Source organism: Eubalaena glacialis, chromosome 19, assembly GCF_028564815.1.
Source record: "Eubalaena glacialis isolate mEubGla1 chromosome 19, mEubGla1.1.hap2.+ XY, whole genome shotgun sequence".
In the NCBI taxonomy this organism is placed as follows: Eukaryota; Metazoa; Chordata; class Mammalia; order Artiodactyla; family Balaenidae; genus Eubalaena; species Eubalaena glacialis.
In genome coordinates, this window is record NC_083734.1 from 50,107,829 (window position 1) to 50,128,379 (window position 20,551).

Below are 20,551 nucleotides of genomic sequence, written 5' to 3' on the forward strand. Positions count from 1 at the left end.
AGTGGCATGATATATTTAAAGTGATGAAAGGGAAGAAACTACAACCAAGATTACTCTACCCGGCAAGGATCTCATTCAGATTTGACGGAGAAACCAAAAGCTTTACAGACAAGCAAAAGCTAAGAGAAGTCAGCACCACCAAACCAGCTCTACAACAAATGCTAAAGGAAATTCTCTAAGTGGGAAACACAAGAGAAGAAAAGGACCTACAAAAACAAACCCATAACAATTAAGAAAATGGTAATAGGAACATACATATCAATAATTACCTTAAATGTGAATGGATTAAATTCTCCAACCAAAAGACACAGGCTCGCTGAATGGATACAAAAACAAGACTTATATATGCTGTCTACAAGAGACCCACTTCAGACCTAGGGACACATACGGACTGAAAGTGAGGGGGTGGTAAAAGATATTCCATGCAAATGGAAATCAAAATAAAGCTGGAGTAGCAATACTCATATCAGATAAAATAGACTTTAAAATAAAGAATGTTACAAGAGACAAGGAAGGACACTACATAATGATCAAGGGATCAATCCAAGAAGAAGATATAACAATTATAAATATATATGCACCCAACATAGGAGCACCTCAATACTATAAGGCAACTGCTAACAGCTGTAAAAGAGGAAATCGACAGTAACACAGTAATAGTGGGGGACTTTTAACACCTCACTTACACCAATGGACAGATCATCCAAACAAAATTAATAGAGAAACACAAGCTTTAAATGACACAACAGACCAGACAGATTTAATTGATATTTATAGGACATTCCACCCAAAAACAGCAGATTACACTTTCTTCTCAAGTGCACATGGAATATTCTCCAGGATAGATCGCATCTTGGGTCACAAATCAAGCCTCAGTAAATTTAAGAAAATTGAAATCATATCAAGCACCTTTTCCGACCACAACCTTATGAGATTAGAAATCAATTACAGGGGGAAAAAATGTAAAAAACACAAACACATGGAGGCTAAACAATACGTTACTAAATAACCAAGAGATCACTGAAGAAATAAAAGAGGAAATCAAAAAATACCTAGAGACAAATTACTATGAAAACACGACAATCCAAAACCTATGGGATGCAGCAAAAGCAGTTCTAAGAGGGAAGTTTATAGCAATACAAGCCTACCTCAAGAAACAAGAAAAATCTCAAATAAACAATCTAACCTTACACCTAAAGGAACTAGAGAAAGAAGAACAAACAAAACCCAAAGTTAGTAGAAGGAAAGAAATCATAAAGATCAAGAGCAGAAAGAAATGAAATAGAAACAAAGAAAACAATAGCAAAGATCAATAAAACTCAAAACTGGTTCTTTGAGAAGATAAACAAAATTGATAAATCTTTAGTCAGTCTCAGCAAGAAAAAGAGAGATAGGACTCAAATCAATAAAATTAGAAATGAAAAAGGAGAAGTTACAACGGACACCGCAGAAATACAAAGCATCCTAAGAGACTACGACAAGCAACTCTATGCCAATAAAATGGACAACCTGGAAGAAATGGACAAATTCTTAGAAAGGTATAACCTTCCAAGACTGAACCAGGAAGAAATAGAAAATATGAACAGACCAATCACAAGTAAGGAAATTGAAATTGTGATTAAAAATCTTCCAACAAACAAAAGTCCAGGACCAGATAGCTTCACAGGTGAATTCTATCAAACATTTAGAGAAGAGCTAACACCCATCCTTCTCAAACTCTTCCAAAAAATTGCAGAGGAAGGAACACTCCCAAACTCATTCTATGAGGCCACCATCACCCTGATACCAAAACCAGACAAAGGTACTACAAAAAAAGAAAATTACAGACCAATATCACTGATGAATATAGATGCAAAAATCCTCAACAAAATACTAGCAAACAGCATCCAACAACACATTAAAAGGATCATACACCATGATCAAGTGGGATTTGTCCCAGGAATGCAAGGATTCTTCAATATATGCGAATCAATCAATGTGATACACCATATTAACAAATTGAAGAATAAAAACCATATGATCATCTCAATAGATGCAGAAAAAGCTTTTGACAAAATTCAACACCCATTTATGATAAAAACTCTCCAGAAAGTGGGCATAGAGGGAACCTACCTCAACAAAATAAAGGCCATATACAACAAACCCACAGCCAACATCATTCTCAATGGTGAAAAACTGAAAGCATTTCTTCTAAGATCAGGAACAAGACAAGGATGTCCACTCTTGCCACTATTATTCAACACAAGTTTTGGAAGTCCTAGCCACGGCAATCAGAGAAGAAAAAGAAATACAAATTGGAAAAAAAGAAGGAAAACTGTCACTGTCTGCAGATGGCATGATACTATACATAGAGAATCCTAAAGATGCCACCAGAAAACTACTAGAGCTAATTAATGGATTTGGTAAGGTTGCAGGATACAAAATTAATGCACAGAAATCTCTTGAATTCCTACACACTAACAACGAAAGATCAGAAAGAGAAATTAAGGAAACAATCCCATTCACCATTGCAACAAAAAGAATAAAATACCTAGGAATAAACCTACCTAAGGAGGTAAAAGACCTGTACTCCGAAAACTATAAGACACATGAAAGAAATCAAAGGTGACACAAACAGATGGAGAGATATACCATGTTCTTGGATTGGAAGAATCAATATTGTGAAAATGACTATACTACTCAAAGCAATCTACAGATTCAATGCAATCCCTATCAAATTACCAGTGGCATTGTTTACAGAACTAGAACAAAAAATCTTAAAATTTGTATGGAGACACAAAAGACCCTGAAGAGCCAAAGCAGTCTTTTTTTCTTTTTAATTTTTTATTTATTTTATTTTTTATTTTTGTCTGCGTTAGGTCTTCGTTGCTGTACGTGGGCTTTCTCTAGTTGCGGTGTGCAGGCTTCTCATTGCAGTGCCTTCTCTTGTTGGGGAGCACAGGCTCTAGGTGTGCGGGCTTCACTAGTTGTGGCACATGGGCTCAGTAGTTGTGGCTCGCAGGCTCTAGAGCGCAGGCTCAGTAGTTGTGGCGTACGGGCTTAGTTGCTCTGCGGCATGTCGGATCTTCCTGGACCAGGGCTCGAACCCACGTCCCCTGCACTGGCAGGCAGATTCTTAACCACTGCACCACCAGGGAAGTCCCGCCAAAGCAGTCTTTGGGAAGAAAAAGACTGAGGGAAAAAAACGGAGCTGGAGGAATCAGACTTCCTGACTTCAGACTATACTACAAAGCTACAGTAATCAAGACAATATGGTACTGGCACAAAAACAGAAATATAGATCAATGGAACAGGATAGAAAGCCTAGAGATAAACCCATGCACCTATGGTCAACTAATCTATGACAAAAGAGGCAAGGATACTCAATGGAGACAAGACAGCCTCTTCAATAAGTGGTGCTGGGAAAACTGGACAGCTACATGTAACAGAATGAAATTAGAACACTCCCTAACACCATACACAAAAATAAACTCAAAATGGATTAGAGACCTAAATGTAAGACCGGACACTATAAAACTCTTAGAGGAAAACATAGGAAGAACACTCTTTGACATAAATCACAGTAAGATCTTTTTTGATCCACCTCCTAGAGTAATGGAAATAAAAACAAAAATAAACAACTGGGACCTGATGAAACTTAAAAGCTTTTGCAAAGCAAAGGAAGCTACAAAGAAGATGAAAAGACAACCCTCAGAATGGGAGAAAATATCTGCAAACGAATCAACAGACAAAGGATTAATCTCCAAAATATATAAACAGTTCATGCAGCTCAATATTAAAAAAACACACAACCCAATCCAAAAATGGGCAGAAGACCTAAATAGACATTTCTCCAAAGAAGACATACAGATGGCCAAGAAGCACATGAAAAGCTGCTCAACATCACTAATTATTAGAGAAATGCAAATCAAAACTACAATGAGGTATCACCTCACACCAGTTAGAATGGGCATCATCAGAAAATCTAGAAACAACAAATGCTGGAGAAGGTGTGGAGAAAAGGGAGCCCTCTTGCACTGTTGGTGGGAATGTAAATTGATACAGCCACTATGGAGAACAGTATGGAGGTTCCTTAAAAAACTAAAAATAGAATTACCATATGACCCAGAAATCCCACTACTGGGCATATACGCAGAGAAAACCATAATTCAAAAAGACACATGCACCCCAATGTTCATTGCAGCACTATTTACAATAGCCAGGTCATGGAAGCAACCTAAATGCCCATCGACAGATGAATGGATAAAGACGTGGTACATATATACAATGGAATATTACTGAGCCATAAAAAGGAACGAAATCGGGTCATTTGTAGAGACGTGGATGGATCTAGAGACTGTCATACAGAGTGAAGTAAATCAGAAAGAGAAAAACAAATATCGTATATTAATGCATATATGTGGAACCTAGGAAAATGGCACAGAGGAACCGGTTTGCAGGGCAGAAATAGAGACACAGATGTAGAGAACAAACATATGGACACCAAAGGGGGAAAGCGGCAGGTGGGGGGGTGGGGTGGGGTAGTGGGGGGATGAATTGGGAGATTGGGATTGACATATATACACTAATATGTATAAAACAGATAACTATTTAATAAGAACCTGCTGTATAAGAAAATAAATAAAATTCAAAAAAATTTTTAAAAATCCTCTGATAAACCATAATGGAAAAGAATATGAAAAAGAATATACATATGTATAACTGAATCACTTTGCTCTACAGCAGAAATTAACACAACATTGTAAATCAACTATACTTCAATAAAATAAAAAAAAAAAAAAGACCAATAGCCAGAAGAATACCAAGGATCATGTAATAAAGAGTCACTACTCACCGCTCAAAATGAACACATGTAAACGGTTTGCCATATTTGATTCTGCCCCTCCTTTTCTTTCTTTTTTTTTTTTAAATTAATTTATTTATTTATATTTATTTTTGGCTGTGTTGGGTCTTCGTTTCTGTGCAAGGGCTTTCTCCAGTTGCGGCGAGCGGGGGCCGCTCTTCATTGTGGTGCGCGGGTCTCTCACCGTCGCTGCCTCTCCCGTTGCAGAGCACAGGCTCCAGACGTGCAGGCTCAGTAGTTGTGGCTCACGGTCTTAGTCGCTCCGCGGCATGTGGGATCTTCCCAGACCAGGGCTCGAACCCGTGTCCCCTGCATTGGCAGGCAGATTCTTTTTTTTTTTTTTTAATTTATTTTATTTTTATGTATTTTTGGCTGCGTTGGGTCTTTGTTGCTGCACGCAGGCTCTCTCCAGTTGCAGCGAGCGGGCTCTAGGCACATGGGCTTCAGTAGTTGTGGCTCGCAGGCTCAGTAGTTGTGGCGCACGGGCTTAGTTGCTCCACGGCGTGTGGGATCTTCCCAGACCAGGGCTCGAACCCGTGTCCCCTGCATTGGCAGGCAGATTCTTAACCACTGCGCCACCAGGGAATCCCTCCTTTTCTTTCTTTTTCTTTTTTTTTTAAAGAAAGTTTCACATTTAAAGTTAAAATCCCTTTCCTTTCTATTCCAGGCTGACAGCTATCATAAATTTGTTGTGAATCTGGTCCATATTTTTATAAACCTTATATTTTGTACAATATGTAAATGTATCCATGAACAATATATTTTTTAAAATTAATTAATTAATTAATTAATATTTGGCTGCGTTGGGTCTTTGTTGCTGCACGCGGGCTTTCTCTAGTTGTGGCGAGCAGGGGCTATTCTTCATTGCAGTGCGCAGGCTTCTCACTGTGGTGGTTTCTGTTGTTGCGGACCACAGGCCCTAGGTGGGTGGGCTTCAGTAGTTGTGGCTCACGGGCTCTAGAGCACAGGCTCAGCAGTTGTGGCACACGGGCTTAGCTGCACCGCGGCATGTGGGATCGTCCCGGACCAGGGCTCGAACCCATGTCCCCTGCATTGGCAGGAGGATTCTTAACCACTGCGCCACCAGGGAAGTCCCAACAATATATTCTTTTTTTTTTAATGTTTCATTTATTTGTTTGTTTATGTATTTATTTATTAACATCTTTATTGGAATATAATTGCTTTACAATGGTGTGTTAGTTTCTGCTTTATAACAAAGTGAATCAGCTATATATATACATATATCCCCATATCTCCTCCCTCTAGCATGTCCCTCCCACCCTCCCTATCTCACCCCTCTAGGTGGTCACAAAGCACCGAGCTGATCTCCCTGTGCTATGTGGCTGCTTCCCACTAGCTATCTATTTTACATTTGGTAGTGTATATATGTCCATGCCACCCTCTCACTTCGTCCCAGCTTACCCTTCCCCCTCCCCGTGTCCTCAAGTCCATTCTCTACGTCCCAACAACATATTCTTAAATGACTTCCCACACTCAAGTTTATAAACTCCTTTAGGAGTTTTTTTGTTTTTTTGTTTTTTTAACATGGAGAGAGGTAGGGATCTAATATTTTATTTTTTCCATATGAAATGTCAATTGACACAATGTCATTTCCTGAGAAGTTTATCTTTCCAAGCTGCCTTAACTATTATGTATCAAACTCTGATTATCAGCTTGGGTCTATTTCTATCTTTGTGCCAATACCACACTTAACTATATGGTTACGCTACCTGGTATGATCAATCTCCCTCCTTGTTCTTTATTCAAAAATTATACTGGCTGTTTTTGGACTTTTATTACTCCATATGAATTTTACAATCAATTTTATGACAATCCTGTTGGGGTTTTGATTGGAATTACATTTAATTTGGAGATTAATTTTGGAAATAATTTACTTCTTTATTGTATTTAGTCTTTCCATCCATGAACATGGAGTATTTATCATTTATTCAGGTCTCTGTTATGCCCTTCAACAAAATTTTGTCTGTAAAAATTAGATTGTTCCTAGGTGCCTTAAGGCTGTGTTGGTATTAATGATGGTGTCTGCCTTCAGAGAGCTTTGAATGGGTTAGAGAGACAGTTAAATGAGCAATTACTATATAGGTTGATAAGTGCTGTACTTGGAGGGATGCAAACAGGGTAGTATACAAACATCTATGGTGGTACATATCCTGGGCTCTAATCCTTAGGGGGGTTGTTCACTTAGAGGTCTAGTCTGAATCATCTCCATCTGCCTTTTCAAAACTTCAAGACACAGCCCAGAGTGTGAAATTACAAGAGAGAACCTAGGGTTTCTGCAATTCAAAAAATCTCTTCGTAAACATCTTTTGGGTGAATAGAATCAGTGTTGATGCTGATAATATTTATGATTAGGCTGTTTCATTAATTATTTCGCTGTTTCATTAATGAAATCAGGATATCACCAAAAAGAGAGAGAAGACTGAAAGCTTCTGCTTCGTGACTACAAAAAAGAAAAACTCACTGCGTAACTTTAAGTTATTTGACATCTCATTGCAACATGTGAATAGTTCCTCTATTTTTATAAGACTTTTTTAAAGAAGGAAAAACATACACATGTAAATAAATTTTTTTGGCTGAACCATATGAGAGTAAGAGTATGTTGCATGGTACTTCCTTCCTAAATATGTCAGCATGTATTTCTAAGAACAAGGACATTCTCCTATATATCTACAATATAATAATCACAGGCAAGAAATTTAATATTGACTCAATACTATACCACACTATTATGTAATATATGGTCCAGACTCATTTCCCAATTGTCTTATAAAATCTTTTCTGCGTCCTGCACAAGCCCACCCCTTTTGTTAATCCAGAATCTAATCAAAGATTAGGTGTTAAATTCATTTGTCAAATTACTTTAGACTCCTTTAATCTAGGGCAGTCCCCCAGGTTTTTGTTTTGTTTTGGTTTTTGGTCTTTGATGACACATTCTTTTTTGAAGATTTTTGGCTAGTTGCTTTGTGGAGGGTCCCTCAATTTGGATTTGTCTGATTGCTTCCTCCTGATTGGATTCAGGTTAAACATTTTTGGCAAGGATAATCCATATTATGATTTGTGACGTTGTGTCCTCAGTGTATCACAATGGGAGGCACATTATGTCATTCTGTCCTATTATTGGCAATGTAAAATTTGCTTACTTGATGGCATCCACTAGATTTCTCCGCTGTTTGTAATTAATAAATAATCTCTGGGGTGATACTTTGAGGCAGTGTGAATTCCTGTTCCCAAATGCTGCTTCACTCAATGGTTTTAGCATCCATTGGTGACTCCTGCTTGAATCAATTATTACTATGGTAGCTGTAAAATGGTCACCTAGACCTTGACACTTGGTATTGCTTTTCTGGCTCTGCCCACTGGTTTCCTAACCATGGATTCAGGCTCGTCCCTTTGATGTTGCTGCTTTTGACCAGTTTGGTTAACTGTCTTCTTAACCCTTAGTACTAACAGGTCAGCACAGTCAGGTCTTTTTTAGATTTACCACAGCACCAGTGAGCCAGGCCTACATAAAAAGCGAATACTACTTTGAGCTATATCTATTAATAATAATGATTACTACCAATAAGCTCTAGCTTCCCTGAAGGCAGAGATAACCTGCATCGTGACTCTCCTCAATTAGAAAGCTAGTCCTCATGCTGGATAGATGCACTTTTTGCCCACGTGTTTTTTTTTTTTTACATCTAGCTCTCAGATGGCAAACTGTACCACAAAGAGCAAAGGCAACATCTTAAGGAATGAAATATAATCTGTTTTCCATTGTCCTCAAAATGATACTATTAGACACAGACTGAGTAAGGACACTGACTTTCCACTTCATGTACCAAAATGGATAATAATCCTTCAAAACTGCAAATGGGGGTGTTTTGTGCAAACTTCTTTTTAGCATGTACCGATGACTTATTAGAGAAAATTGCAGATTTTGTAGGTGGCTGGTTATAATAATCTAAGGTTAAGTTGAAGACATCAGATATCATGTCTAAAAATAAAGCAAATGCTTTTTCCTTTCTATAATCCTCAATTAGAAGCCATTTAAGGAAAGGATAATCAGCTTGAGAGGCTTGTAAATAAGGATTCTACAGTTCTCATGGGCTCCCCTGCTTTACAAATTAATTTTAGTACATTTTGAAATGTGTAAATAAATTATTTTACCCTACATCCATCCATATTGCCCTCTTGATTTTAACATCAATACAAATACTAATACTAATGAAATGAACTTCATGATGACTATTGCAATAACAAATCCTCAATAAATACAGTTCTCCTTAGATGGTGAAATTCCCTCTTTGTCGGTTGGTAACTTCCAGTGGGAACTATTTGTGGTCAGGAGGAGAACTCTTTTGGCCACCTCTCCAAGGCAATGCAAATTGAGCCAAGTCAAAATATTGAAATGTTTCCTCAATTCATCCAAAGAAGACACCCATCCAGGGGAAGAAACTAGATTTCTCAGGTGGACCTACGTAGTTGACTAAACGAGATAATCTAATTCCCTAAAATCAAGCACAACTCATTGACTGAAAATGACTTGGTCTTAACGAAGGAGAAAAGAAAATAGTCAGAAGCTGGATTGAAAGCCATGGGAAAGTCCTTCTCAGGGCCAGGGTGCTCTCCATCCTGGAGCAACCAGAACTTTCTTTTTTCTGTCACTCCTCTTCCTAAATAACCTCACTTACTTCTATCTCTGAATCATGACCTTACACCTCTCTCTGAACTCCAGATTCATATATCCAACTCCTTACCTACCATTTCCACTTGGAAGTCTCATTGGTATCTCAAACTGATTGTGTCCCTGCTGGAGCACTTGACTTCCTGTTTCTCCTGCACTGCTCCCCACCACCCACTCAGGGTCCAAAGACAAAGCTAGAAATCCTGAGGTCATCCTTACTTTGCCCCCATCTAATGCATCAACCCCCAAAGAAAGTCAGTCTGTTTCCAAAATATACCTATCTTTATCCACTGCCGTCTCTCCAGCCCAAGCCACCATCATCTTTGGTCTGGATTCTTGCACTTGCTGCCAAATGGAATCCCTGCTTCTATTCCTGCCGTCCTCCCACCACTCTCCACAGAATGGCCAGAGCAAACGTTGAAAAACATAAATCACACACTGTAATATGGCATCCTAAACTGGATGCTGGAACAGAAAAAGGACATCAGTGGGAAAACTGGTGAAATCTGAATCAAGTCTGTAGTTTTGAAAAATGATTCATGGTTATATAAGATGTTAACATTTAGGGGAAGCTGGGTAAAGGTTATATGAGAACTCTCTGCACCATCTTTGCAACATTAGTGTAAATTTAAGACAATTCCAAACTAAAAAATTTATTAAAAAAAAAACAAACCCTAAATATCATGTCTCTCCTTTGTTTAAAATCCTTACATAACTTCCCACTGCGCTAAAATCCAACCTCTAGCTATGGCCTCATAGGTTTTACATGATCTGGCTTCTGTTACTTTCTCCATCTCATTTCCTACCAGTCTGCTCTCATTCCTATCGCTCTGGCTGCTGGTTTTCTGACAGTTCCTGGATTATGCCAGGCTGCATCAGGGGCTCGGGCCTTTGCCCTTCTTGTCCCTGTATTAGTGTGCTAGGGTTGCTATAACAAAATACCACAGATAGAGTGGCTTAAACAACGCAATTCTGTTTTCTCAGAGTTCTGGAGGCTGGAAGTCCAAGATCAAGGTGTTGGCAGGTTTGGTTTCTTCTGAGACCTCTCTCCTTGGTCTACGTATGGCCAGCTTTCTGCTGTGTCCTCACATGGTCATCCTCATGTGGTCTTTCCCCTGTGCTTGCACGTCCCTAGTTTTGTGTATCCAAGTTTCCTCTTCTTTGAAGGATAACAGTCAGATTGGATTAGGGCCCACCCTAACGGCCTCCTTTTAACTTAATCACCTCTTTAAAAGCCTTATCTTCAAACACAGTTATAGTCTCAGGTACTCCAACATGAATTTTGGGGGGACACAACTCAGCTTACAACAGTCCCCTTGCCTAGACAACCCTTCAGAGGGTCAGCTCCTTCCCAGCCTCAGGTCTCACATGGATTTGTCACCTCTTCTGAGAGGCATTTCCTGACCACATGGCTTCTAGCTGAGCTCCCCTCCATCTTATTTATTGCCTTCTTAGCACTTCCTACAACTGGAATCCTTTGTTTACTTGCTTATTATGTGCTTTCCCCCATTCCATGAGTAGTGGAGACCTTGTCTGTCTTATTGCTGTATCCTCATTGCCTCTTCCAATGCCTGGCACATAGTAGGTACTCAAAATTTGTTGACAAGAAATGGTTAATTGACAATTCAGACAAAAGCAGAGTCTCATTAGAAAATCATCTGTAATGCAGTTAATCCCAAGGTAGGACCATAACTGAAGCAATACCTAATATTTGTATAGCACTTTACAGTTTATGAAGTGCTTCCAGGTAAATTAACCTGGACGAATCCTCCACACTGTGATGCAAGCATTATTTATTCTATTTTCTTGATAAAGAAGCCAAGACTCCATTGCTTAAGTCATAGAGCTGGGGCTTCAATACGTATCTTTTTGTTTCACAAAGAACAGCTTTGTGTTTTTTCATTATGACATAGCTGAACTAGGAACTAATTAAATTCCCAAAACTTGGGGACTTCCCTGGTGACGCAGTGGTTAAGAATCTGCCTGCCGGGGCTTCCCTGGTGGCGCAGTGGTTGAGAATCTGCCTGCCAATGCAGGGGACACGGGTTCGAGCCCTGGTCTGGGAAGATCCCACATGCCGCGGAGCAACTAGGCCCGTGAGCCACAACTACTGAGCCTGCGCGTCTAGAGCCTGTGCTCCGCAACAAGAGAGGCCACCATAGTGAGAGGCCCGCGCACCGCGATGAAGAGTGGCCCCCGCTTGCCGCAACTAGAGAAAGCCCTTGCACAGAAACGAAGACCCAACACAGCTAAAAATAAATAAATAATAAAAATAATAAAAATAAAGGAATTCCTTTAAAAAAAAAAAAATCTGCCTGCCAATGCAGGGGACACGGGTTCGAGCCCTAGTCCGGGAGGATCCCACATGCCGCGGAGCAACTAAGCCCGTGCGCCACAACTACTGAAGCCCGCGCACCTACAGCCCATGCTCCGCAACGAGAGAAGCCACCGCAATGAGAAGCCCGCGCACCGCAACGAAGAGTAGCCCCCGCTCGCCGCAACTAGAGAAAGCCCACGTGCAGCAACAAAGACCCAACGCAGCCAAAAATAAATAAATAAAATAAATACATTTATACATATAAAAAAAAATCCAAAAACTTCTTCTAGGCAATTTCGAAGGACAGCTCTGTGAAGGACAGAGCCTCATGCTTCCAGGAACTAAACTGGACATTCTTTCCATCTGATCAGAGAAGTTTCATTGCTGAGGAATAATGGCTAATGAGAAGAAATACAGTGCCCTCAGGCCCCTTTATTGTGTGTGGAGGGTGGTGGTGGTTATAAATATGCTTTTTGTAAACTGTTCTGTTTCCAAGGGTATGAAGAAGTGAAGAAATTTGGAGAACCTGATTTCCTAAGTATTCATTGTTGGTTTTAAATAGCACTTAATATTTCCTTTAAATCTGTAGTTCTCAGCCTTGATGGCTCTTAGGTTCCCCTGGGGGAGCTCTACAAATCCCAGTGACTGGACCCCAATCCCAGACAAATGAAATCAGAATCCTGGGGAGTGGGACGGTGGCATCAGCGAGTCTAAAGCTTCCCACGTCACTTTAATATGCAGCCATGATTGAGAATCATTGGTCTAGATCCTCAGATGGGGTGGGGATGGCATATCCTATGCCCTCCAAAAAGAACATATCAGGTTTGACTGGAGGGTAGACTCTAAAAGTCCACACACTTCTATGTGGAATCTAGAAAAATGGTACAGATGAACTTATTGACAAAGCAGAAATAGAGTCACAGATGTAGAGAACAAACTTACGGTTACCAAGGGGGGAAGGGGGAGGTGGGACAAATTGGGAGATTGGGATTGACATATATACACTACTAAGTATAAGATAGATAACTAATGAGAACCTACTGTTTAGCACAGGGAACCCTACTCAATGATCTGTGGTGACCTAAATGGGAAGGAAATCCAAAAAAGAGCAGATATATGTATACGTATAACTGAATCACTTTGCTGTACAGCAACAAACGAATACAACATTGTAAAGCAACTATACTCCAATAAAAATTAAAAAAAAAGAATAACCAGGGCTTCCCTGGTGGCGCAGTGGTTGGGAGTCTGCCTGCTAATGCAGGGGACACAGGTTCGAGCCCTGGTCTGGGAAGATCCCACATGCCGCGGAGCAACTGGGCCCGTGAGCCACAACTACTGAGCCTGCGCGTCTGGAGCCTGTGCTCCGCAACAAGAGAAGCCGCGACAGCGAGAGGCCCGCGCACCGCGATGAAGAGTGGCCCCCGCTTGCCACAACTAGAGAAAGCCCTCGCACAGAAACGAAGACCCAACACAGCAAAAAATAAATAAATAAATAAATTAAAAAAAAAAATAAAAAGAATAACCATAAGAGCTTGTTAAATATGCTCATTCCCGATTACTCTGCAGACTACTTATTAATTTCAAAGGAAAAATGTACCTTTGCAATGAAGAGTTCTAGAAGACACCACCTTAAATAAGTGATCAAATTTAGCATCACCAATAACAGGGCAATGGCATATGAACCTCCTGATGTGACGCAATGGGAAGTAAACATTACTTCTGTAGTATTCTTGCCAAAGATGTTTAATATGAATCTAATCGCGAGGAAACAATCAGACAAATCCAGATTGTAAACAAGACAACTGACCTGGACTCTTCAAAAATATCAGTGTCATTAAGAAAAAAAAGCCAAAGGTACTATTCTAGAATCTAGATTAAAAGAGACTAAAAAGAAGAGAGAATCAAATGAAATCCATGATTCTTGATTGAATCCTGTATCAACACAAATAGCTAGGATGTTTTGGAGATAATTTGAGAAATTTTGATATGGACTCAATATTGAATAATATTATTCTATCAATGTTACATTTCTTGGATGTGATATGGTATTATTATTATGCAAGAGAACGAGAGAATGCTTTTGTTCATAGGAGATACATGCTGAAGTATTTAGGTGCAAAGTGGCATGATACCTGCAATTTAATTTCAAATGTTGTAGCTAAATGCATACATGTTTTCACTAAAAAAAAAAAAAAAAAAAGTCCACACACTTCCGATTGGAGAATTCTGTGTTCCTAGAGGGATAGTGTCAGAAGCACTGCCCTAGACCAGTCTGCACCCCGGACCAATTAAATCAGAATCCCAGGGTGGGTGGAACCCAAGCAGGAGCCATTGTTAAAGCTTCTCAGATGAGTCCAATGTGCAGCCAAGACTGAGAACCACTGCTTTTAAGTGGTACCTGCTTTGTTTGGAAGAGGAAGTGGACGCAAGGCTGCCCCCCCATTAACCACAATGAACGACAGTAACCTGGCAGCAGCCGACACTCGAATGATAAGCACTGACTCTCCCAGATCTAGATTTATGGCCTTGGACAAACAACAGAGCCTTACTCTGGCATGGTGCCATCCTCCTCAGCACTAATTAAGGCCTAAATAATTCTCATCAGTATGTGCATAAAACAAATGGGCCTCAATTTAAGACAACTTCCCCATTGTGTCCTGGTTAATGTAATCACAGTTTATAGGTTTTCTCAATCATAAATATACTAGTTTTATTTTAACAAGGAGGAGAAGATATTTAAATCTAGATATCCCAATTTTTATATTTTTACACTAGATATTGGGTCATGTAAAAGGATGACTTAGGTGGTAATTGATAATAGGATAACAGCACGTACTCTATTCGATCAGTAATCAATATGATTATCACTAGCGTCTTTCAATTTAATTATTGCTTCTTATCGTCATCCATTTCATTAAAGTTTTGGCAGGTAGGGAAGGAAACAGGGTGCAGATAGCAGTATGAAGGATGGTAGCTGAATGATAAGACTATATACCCAGAAAATGCAAAGAAATGACCTGAGTTTATTAAATAATTTGGCAAAGCAGTGAGACAAGAGAAACATCCATCACTGCACTGCTTTCTTTAGCAATTCTGCCTCCCACCAGAAACTCCACACTCATCCCTGGACAGAAAAAGAGCATGCCAGCACACGCCATCTGCTTAAGGCTCCAGTTTTGAACCCCTGGACAAAGCTATCTTTTAATGAAGTATTATTACATAAATATATATTTCTCAAGTTCTGATTTGGAAACATTAACAAGTGTGAATGAAAACCAATGGAGTCTTCCTTTTCTGCCTCCAGGGACCAAGCTTGAACCAGCTGGGTGACCAACAGCTGCTGCTGAATATGGAAATCAGAGGAAGGCGAATTGGCAAAGAAGAAGTCTCATCAAGCTGGGGCTGGCCTGTCTGGTCCAATAGCTCAGAAGCAAGACCTGGGGATTTATGGATCAGAGCCAGGCAGAGGCTGGGCAAAAACATTTAGGGCCTCTTCAGTGAACTCGGACTTGGGCAAGTTGGGTGCCATGACAGAGAGATAAGGAGCTGGCCCCCCGGGCAGTCTCAGAGCCAGCAAGCTGTGGAGGAGGAGGCAACACAGGGTACAGTAGCTGGCATTTCTCCCAGAGGAAGCAAATTGTGTTGACATGGACTGCCCACAAGTGCCCTGGGGTTCAGTGCTTCTCTTGCAGGCCGGCCTAAGTCTCAGAGAGAACTGGCCTTTGGCGTGGGTAGAGGATGCTGACTCTAAGCATGGATCCTGACTTTAGGGTGACTAACCTGGTATTTTAAATTCCTCAGAGAGGAGTGACAAAGCTAAATTCCTAGGAGAGTAGTGAAAAGACCTTAGCACTTGCCAAAAAAAGGGATACAAGACAGTAAATGATAACCATGTGATTTTTTTTTTTAGATTAGACCTGAGCTGAGGATAAACCAGAAGATTACGCTGGTCCTATCAACCTGTAAGGATCAAGGCGAGGCCGCACATCCATTCCATACCTCTACAAACGGAGCGGGTTTTAACTATTCATGAAGACAGGACAGAGCGATAGAGAAAAAGAGAAAGCAAGGCAATTTGTCTAGAAAGATTAAAAGATGTTTTAACCCCCTTTGCCTCCCCCGCACCCCGTATTTTTTAGATTGTGCCGGGAAAAGCAATTCAGGCACGTCTGATCTCTATCACCCTTTTCCTGATGGTCTACAGCTACATCAAAATGGTCAAGCCCACTTCAAGATCCAGTGACTGTCAACTGTTCAAAGAAGTACATTTAAGTAGGGAATGCAGCGCAGCCATTAAAAATTACTGGGAAGGATACTTCATGACATGGTAAAAACAGGATGTTGTATGAGTCAATTTTAGGGAAATTGGTTGAAAAGTAAATTCATTAATACTTTGCAGGATGAACCAAAATGCTAACAGCAGTTATCTCTGAAGTATGGGATTACTTCTGGTTTTGCTTTTTTTGTGTGTGTTTTCCAAGTTTTAAGAACCATGTTAATTTTCCAATCAGAAAAAAAGTCATTACTCTACAAGGGTTCAAGGTACACTGTGCAACACTATTTTAGACAATGAGGCTTTGACGCAGTTGGCCAGCAAAGTACCTCTGATTTCAGGCTGCAGACAAGGACATGGGACTAAACGGCTCTGTTATGTCACCCACGACCAGGGGACACTAACCATTGAGGATCCTGAACTTACTGGGGGAAGAGTACCCTTGTAGGTTGCATTCTTCTCTCCTCTGGAAAGTTTCAGGAACTCTGGAGAAGGCATTCAGCTGGGATGGATCTATCAAGGGGTCAAATTTGGAGATGTGGTGCGTGCCACTCTGATCTGAGTCTCTCTGACCAGGGGTTAGCAAACTTCTTTTCTGTAAAGGGCCATGTAGTAAATATTCTAGGCTTTGCAGACCACATGAGCTCTGTTGTAAGTACTCATTCTGCTGGTGTAGCATGAAAGCAGCTTAGATATCCACAGATGAGTGAATGTAGCTGTGTTCCAAAATAACTTTATTTACAAATAAAGTAGTTTGTCGACCCCTGATAATCTTCAGGTTTCCTAACTTAGTTCAAGAAGCTGAAGTGACCGGGAACAAGCCACGTCAGTCCCTGTGAATAGATGGGTCATTATGGAATGTCACTCCTCAAGCGCTTTCCATTCCAAGGGTTGACTAGTGGTGACTCTTCACACCGAAGGAAGGGACGCCCATTAACGCGCTTATGTTTTTAGTCACTTAATATGTTGGTTCCCCCCCAGACTAAACCATGAGTCCCTGGAGTTTGAGAAACATATCTGCATTTTTAACACCATCCATGCAGCTCACACAGTGACATCTAAATAGAAGGTGCTGGATGTGCTCTTGTTGAATACTGAGTGAATGAACCAGTGTCCTCCCTCACCACACTGGTGTGAAATGTAGTTCTTGGGTGACTCCTCTTGGGAACCACTCAAGCTCTGTCCAGGGAGACTCCACCTTGAATGGGACACCCTGAGTTCTGCACAAATGCACTCATACCTTCTAGAAGAATTTGTTCTTGCCAAGGGCAGGAAATTTCTAGAAGATGTTTCTAGAAGATGTCAACATGAAGAAACAGAGTCAGCCTGGCCAAAGCTGTCCCTTCTAGAGAGTTTCTTAGTTTATCTCAGTGACTGTTTTCACATAAAAAGGTTTTCAAATTGACAACGTTTATGAGCCCTTAGATAGTTCTTCGGGGCACTTAGGTATCTCCATGGCCTCCTGCATCTTGTTTTGCATCTCCTTGGCTCAATGAAGGCACCAAAGGGGTCACCTTGTCAGAACTCCCTTACTCATTTTGCCACAGCCTCAATTTTCAACTTTCTCCACAAATGCAAAACATGAAAATGAAGTAGAAATTAGTAAGTGAAGCCCTGCAGCTTCTAGATACAGGTTCTTCCCTCATTGCGTCCTGATGGAACCCACAACCCAATGTCAGGGTGAGGTTCTTGTAGGTCAAATCATCCACTCCCAAGGGGATGGGGATTTAGAAATGTATCGCCCCGACAGAAAGAGGTGGGGCGAAAGCCAGGTCAGAAGTGAATTTTAAGCAATACTAATGAACAAAGTTCTTGGCTAAAATTTAGCGAGAGTCAGAATGCCTCACGAGGTAAACATTTGCTAGAGGGTTACGCTGATTTTTAAGGTGGGATTCGTGTGCGTGTGTGTGTGAATATGTGAACATACGCACAGCCCAGAAAATATGTGTATATATGTATGTGTGCACACATACACGGGATTGCATTCATTCTTCTAAGCAAATGTCATTGAGAAGATTTGTGTTCAATCCAATGATCTAGAGTTCCAAGGTCCCCATCAACCTTCTTGATCCCCAATGACTATCACTCCAGATGACAGAGATTTCTGTGCAGAGGCCATGGAAAGTACAGAATGATGAGAAGAAAAGCCAGAGCTTCTCTGAGGTCCCAGGCACAGATCGTGCTGCTGGCCCTGGCCACACAGGAGCTGCGAGGGGCTCTCAGAGTCCGTGAGGGGAGAGCGCAGTATGGACTGGGGCGGGGCATGGGGTGGGGTGGCGAGGGGGCTACTCACGCTGTTGTTGCTTCCTTTGTTGTCCTCATACTTGGTTTCTATATGAATGGAGAATTTTGGCAGAAAGGAACACTATGGAAAAAAAGAAAAGTTTCATCAACATACCGTTTTTTCTCTCTTCACATCTTCAGTTTAGCCTCTGGCTGCTCTCCTGACCGCTTGGTTGCGAGCACTGTCCACGATCAGAAATGTTAAGATACTAGGTCCATGTCCACATGCAAGGAGAGCCACCTTTTTGGCAACGTGAACACGATATCATCCAGGAGTCAGGCCAGAGAGAATAACTAAGCAATCAGGCAAGTCGCCAAAGAGGACATTTCCAAAAAGAATATGCTTTACGACTCCGACCACAGGCTTTAGGAGAGCAACCCACTGGAACAGAGACAATTCCAGTTCCAGGGTGCTTCACTTCAGGGAGTAGCTGCCACTGCTGGATGCCTGGGAACCAGCCTTAACCATGATGTACATATTCATACAAAGCTAGAGGCGGTAGCGTAGAGCTTTAAGATTATAAGTTACTGAAGTCAGACAGACCTGGTTTTAGCTTTGGATTTATCACTTGATAGCCATGTGACTTTGGACAAGTCACTGAACTTGTCTGAACCCCAGCAATATTGAAACAGGTAAAATAACGATTACTTAACAGTGACATTGTGAGGGTTAAATAAAATCATGTGCATAAAACGTAACAGGGCTGGGCGTCAAGCCAACTTTGCACAGAGGGCAGCAAATCAGTATGAGGCTGCAGCTGAACTTGACATAAAAGGCGGCCTCTCTTTTTGTCGGCACAGGGGAGAAAAACCCCAAATGCACACCATTCTGGCGTCCCCATCTCCTTGAGCCCATTCTATGTATCCGGTAGACTATAAGGGTTAGCGTAGCTTGAGAAGAGGATTTTGATGGATGTCGATGTAGCCTTCCTCCTGCTGGCACTGAGCAGGGCGTTCACCTTCTCTACCACCGGAGATGGGATTGGAGACCACCGGCTAAAACGACCTAGCAACTCCACTGGGAGCTGCTGCTGTTGGAGGAGTGAGGCTTGGGCCAATATGTTCACAGTCCAAGAGGCTGGCTCCTTTATTTATTTATCCAACGTACATAGAGCACATATTCTATACCGGGCACTGGTCTAAGAGCTTCCAAGTTCTAATTCCTTTATTCCTTGTCACCATCCTATGAAGTAGGAACTATTATCATCAGCCCTGTGTTAAAGATGAGGAAATGGAGGCACAGAGAGGTTAAGTCAATGGCCCATGATCACACAGGTAGTGAATAGCAGAGTTGGGATTGAAAGTCTGGTGGCCTGGTCCCCGAGTCTGTGCTCTCGATGACTACCCCACTGGTTCTCAGCATGGGCTCTCTGAACCTGGAACAGCAGCACCCTGGAACTTCTCAGAAAGGCAAATTCTTGGGGCCAACGCCAGACCCACTGAATCAGAAACTCTGGGAATGGAGCCCAGGCATCTGTGTTTAACAAGCCCTCCAGGGATGCTGATGCAGGCTTAAGTTGGAAAACCACCTCACTATACCATGCATGGGAAGGAAAGAAAGAGAATGCATTATCTAAAACCCCGAGGTCCACAACATGCACCCTCGCCCCACACGGGCACCCCATCGTGCCTGTGATCCTCTTTCAGCCCAGCTGAGACCTCCCCCCAAATGGCATCTGTGCAAGAAGGCAGAGGCCTTCGATGTGCCATTGATAATTCTGCTGACATCACATGCCTGTGTGCATTCGGTGTTCATCTGTCTTAATCTGAGTGAAACAAGCAAGCTGAACGTGACTAAGGAAACATGGAAACAATCAATCCCAGTAATTGCCTTCATGGAGAATGAAGCCCTGCGATCATTCATTGACACTTTCTTTGCTGTCTCCTCTCAAACCTCTCACTGCACAACTGCTGCCCTCACACCCAGACCCAGGGAGTTCCAAGGAGGGGCCGCCCATAATGAATCAAAATGGAGCGGTTCAGAGCCCCATGGTAGAGCTCTCAATCAACACGTGAACTTGAGGACACGCACCTGCAGAGACCCTTTTAAAAATAACAAGCTTCAGGTGAACCGATTTGTCCTTTTTAACCCATAATTCATGAGGCTAAATCCAACGTGTGCACAGTACAAGGTGGCGAGAGAAC

General features: G+C 41.4%; 1 protein-coding gene across 1 annotated transcript in view; it reads right to left on the reverse strand.

The window, feature by feature from the left end:
- Positions 1–20,551, reverse strand: part of PITPNC1 (phosphatidylinositol transfer protein cytoplasmic 1) — a 133,923-nt gene that overhangs the window by 71,256 nt on the left and 42,116 nt on the right. The window contains exon 7 of the mRNA XM_061176946.1: positions 18,417–18,488. Within this exon, the coding sequence (XP_061032929.1) occupies positions 18,417–18,488 (72 nt within the window). The remainder of the gene's footprint in view (positions 1–18,416; positions 18,489–20,551) is intronic.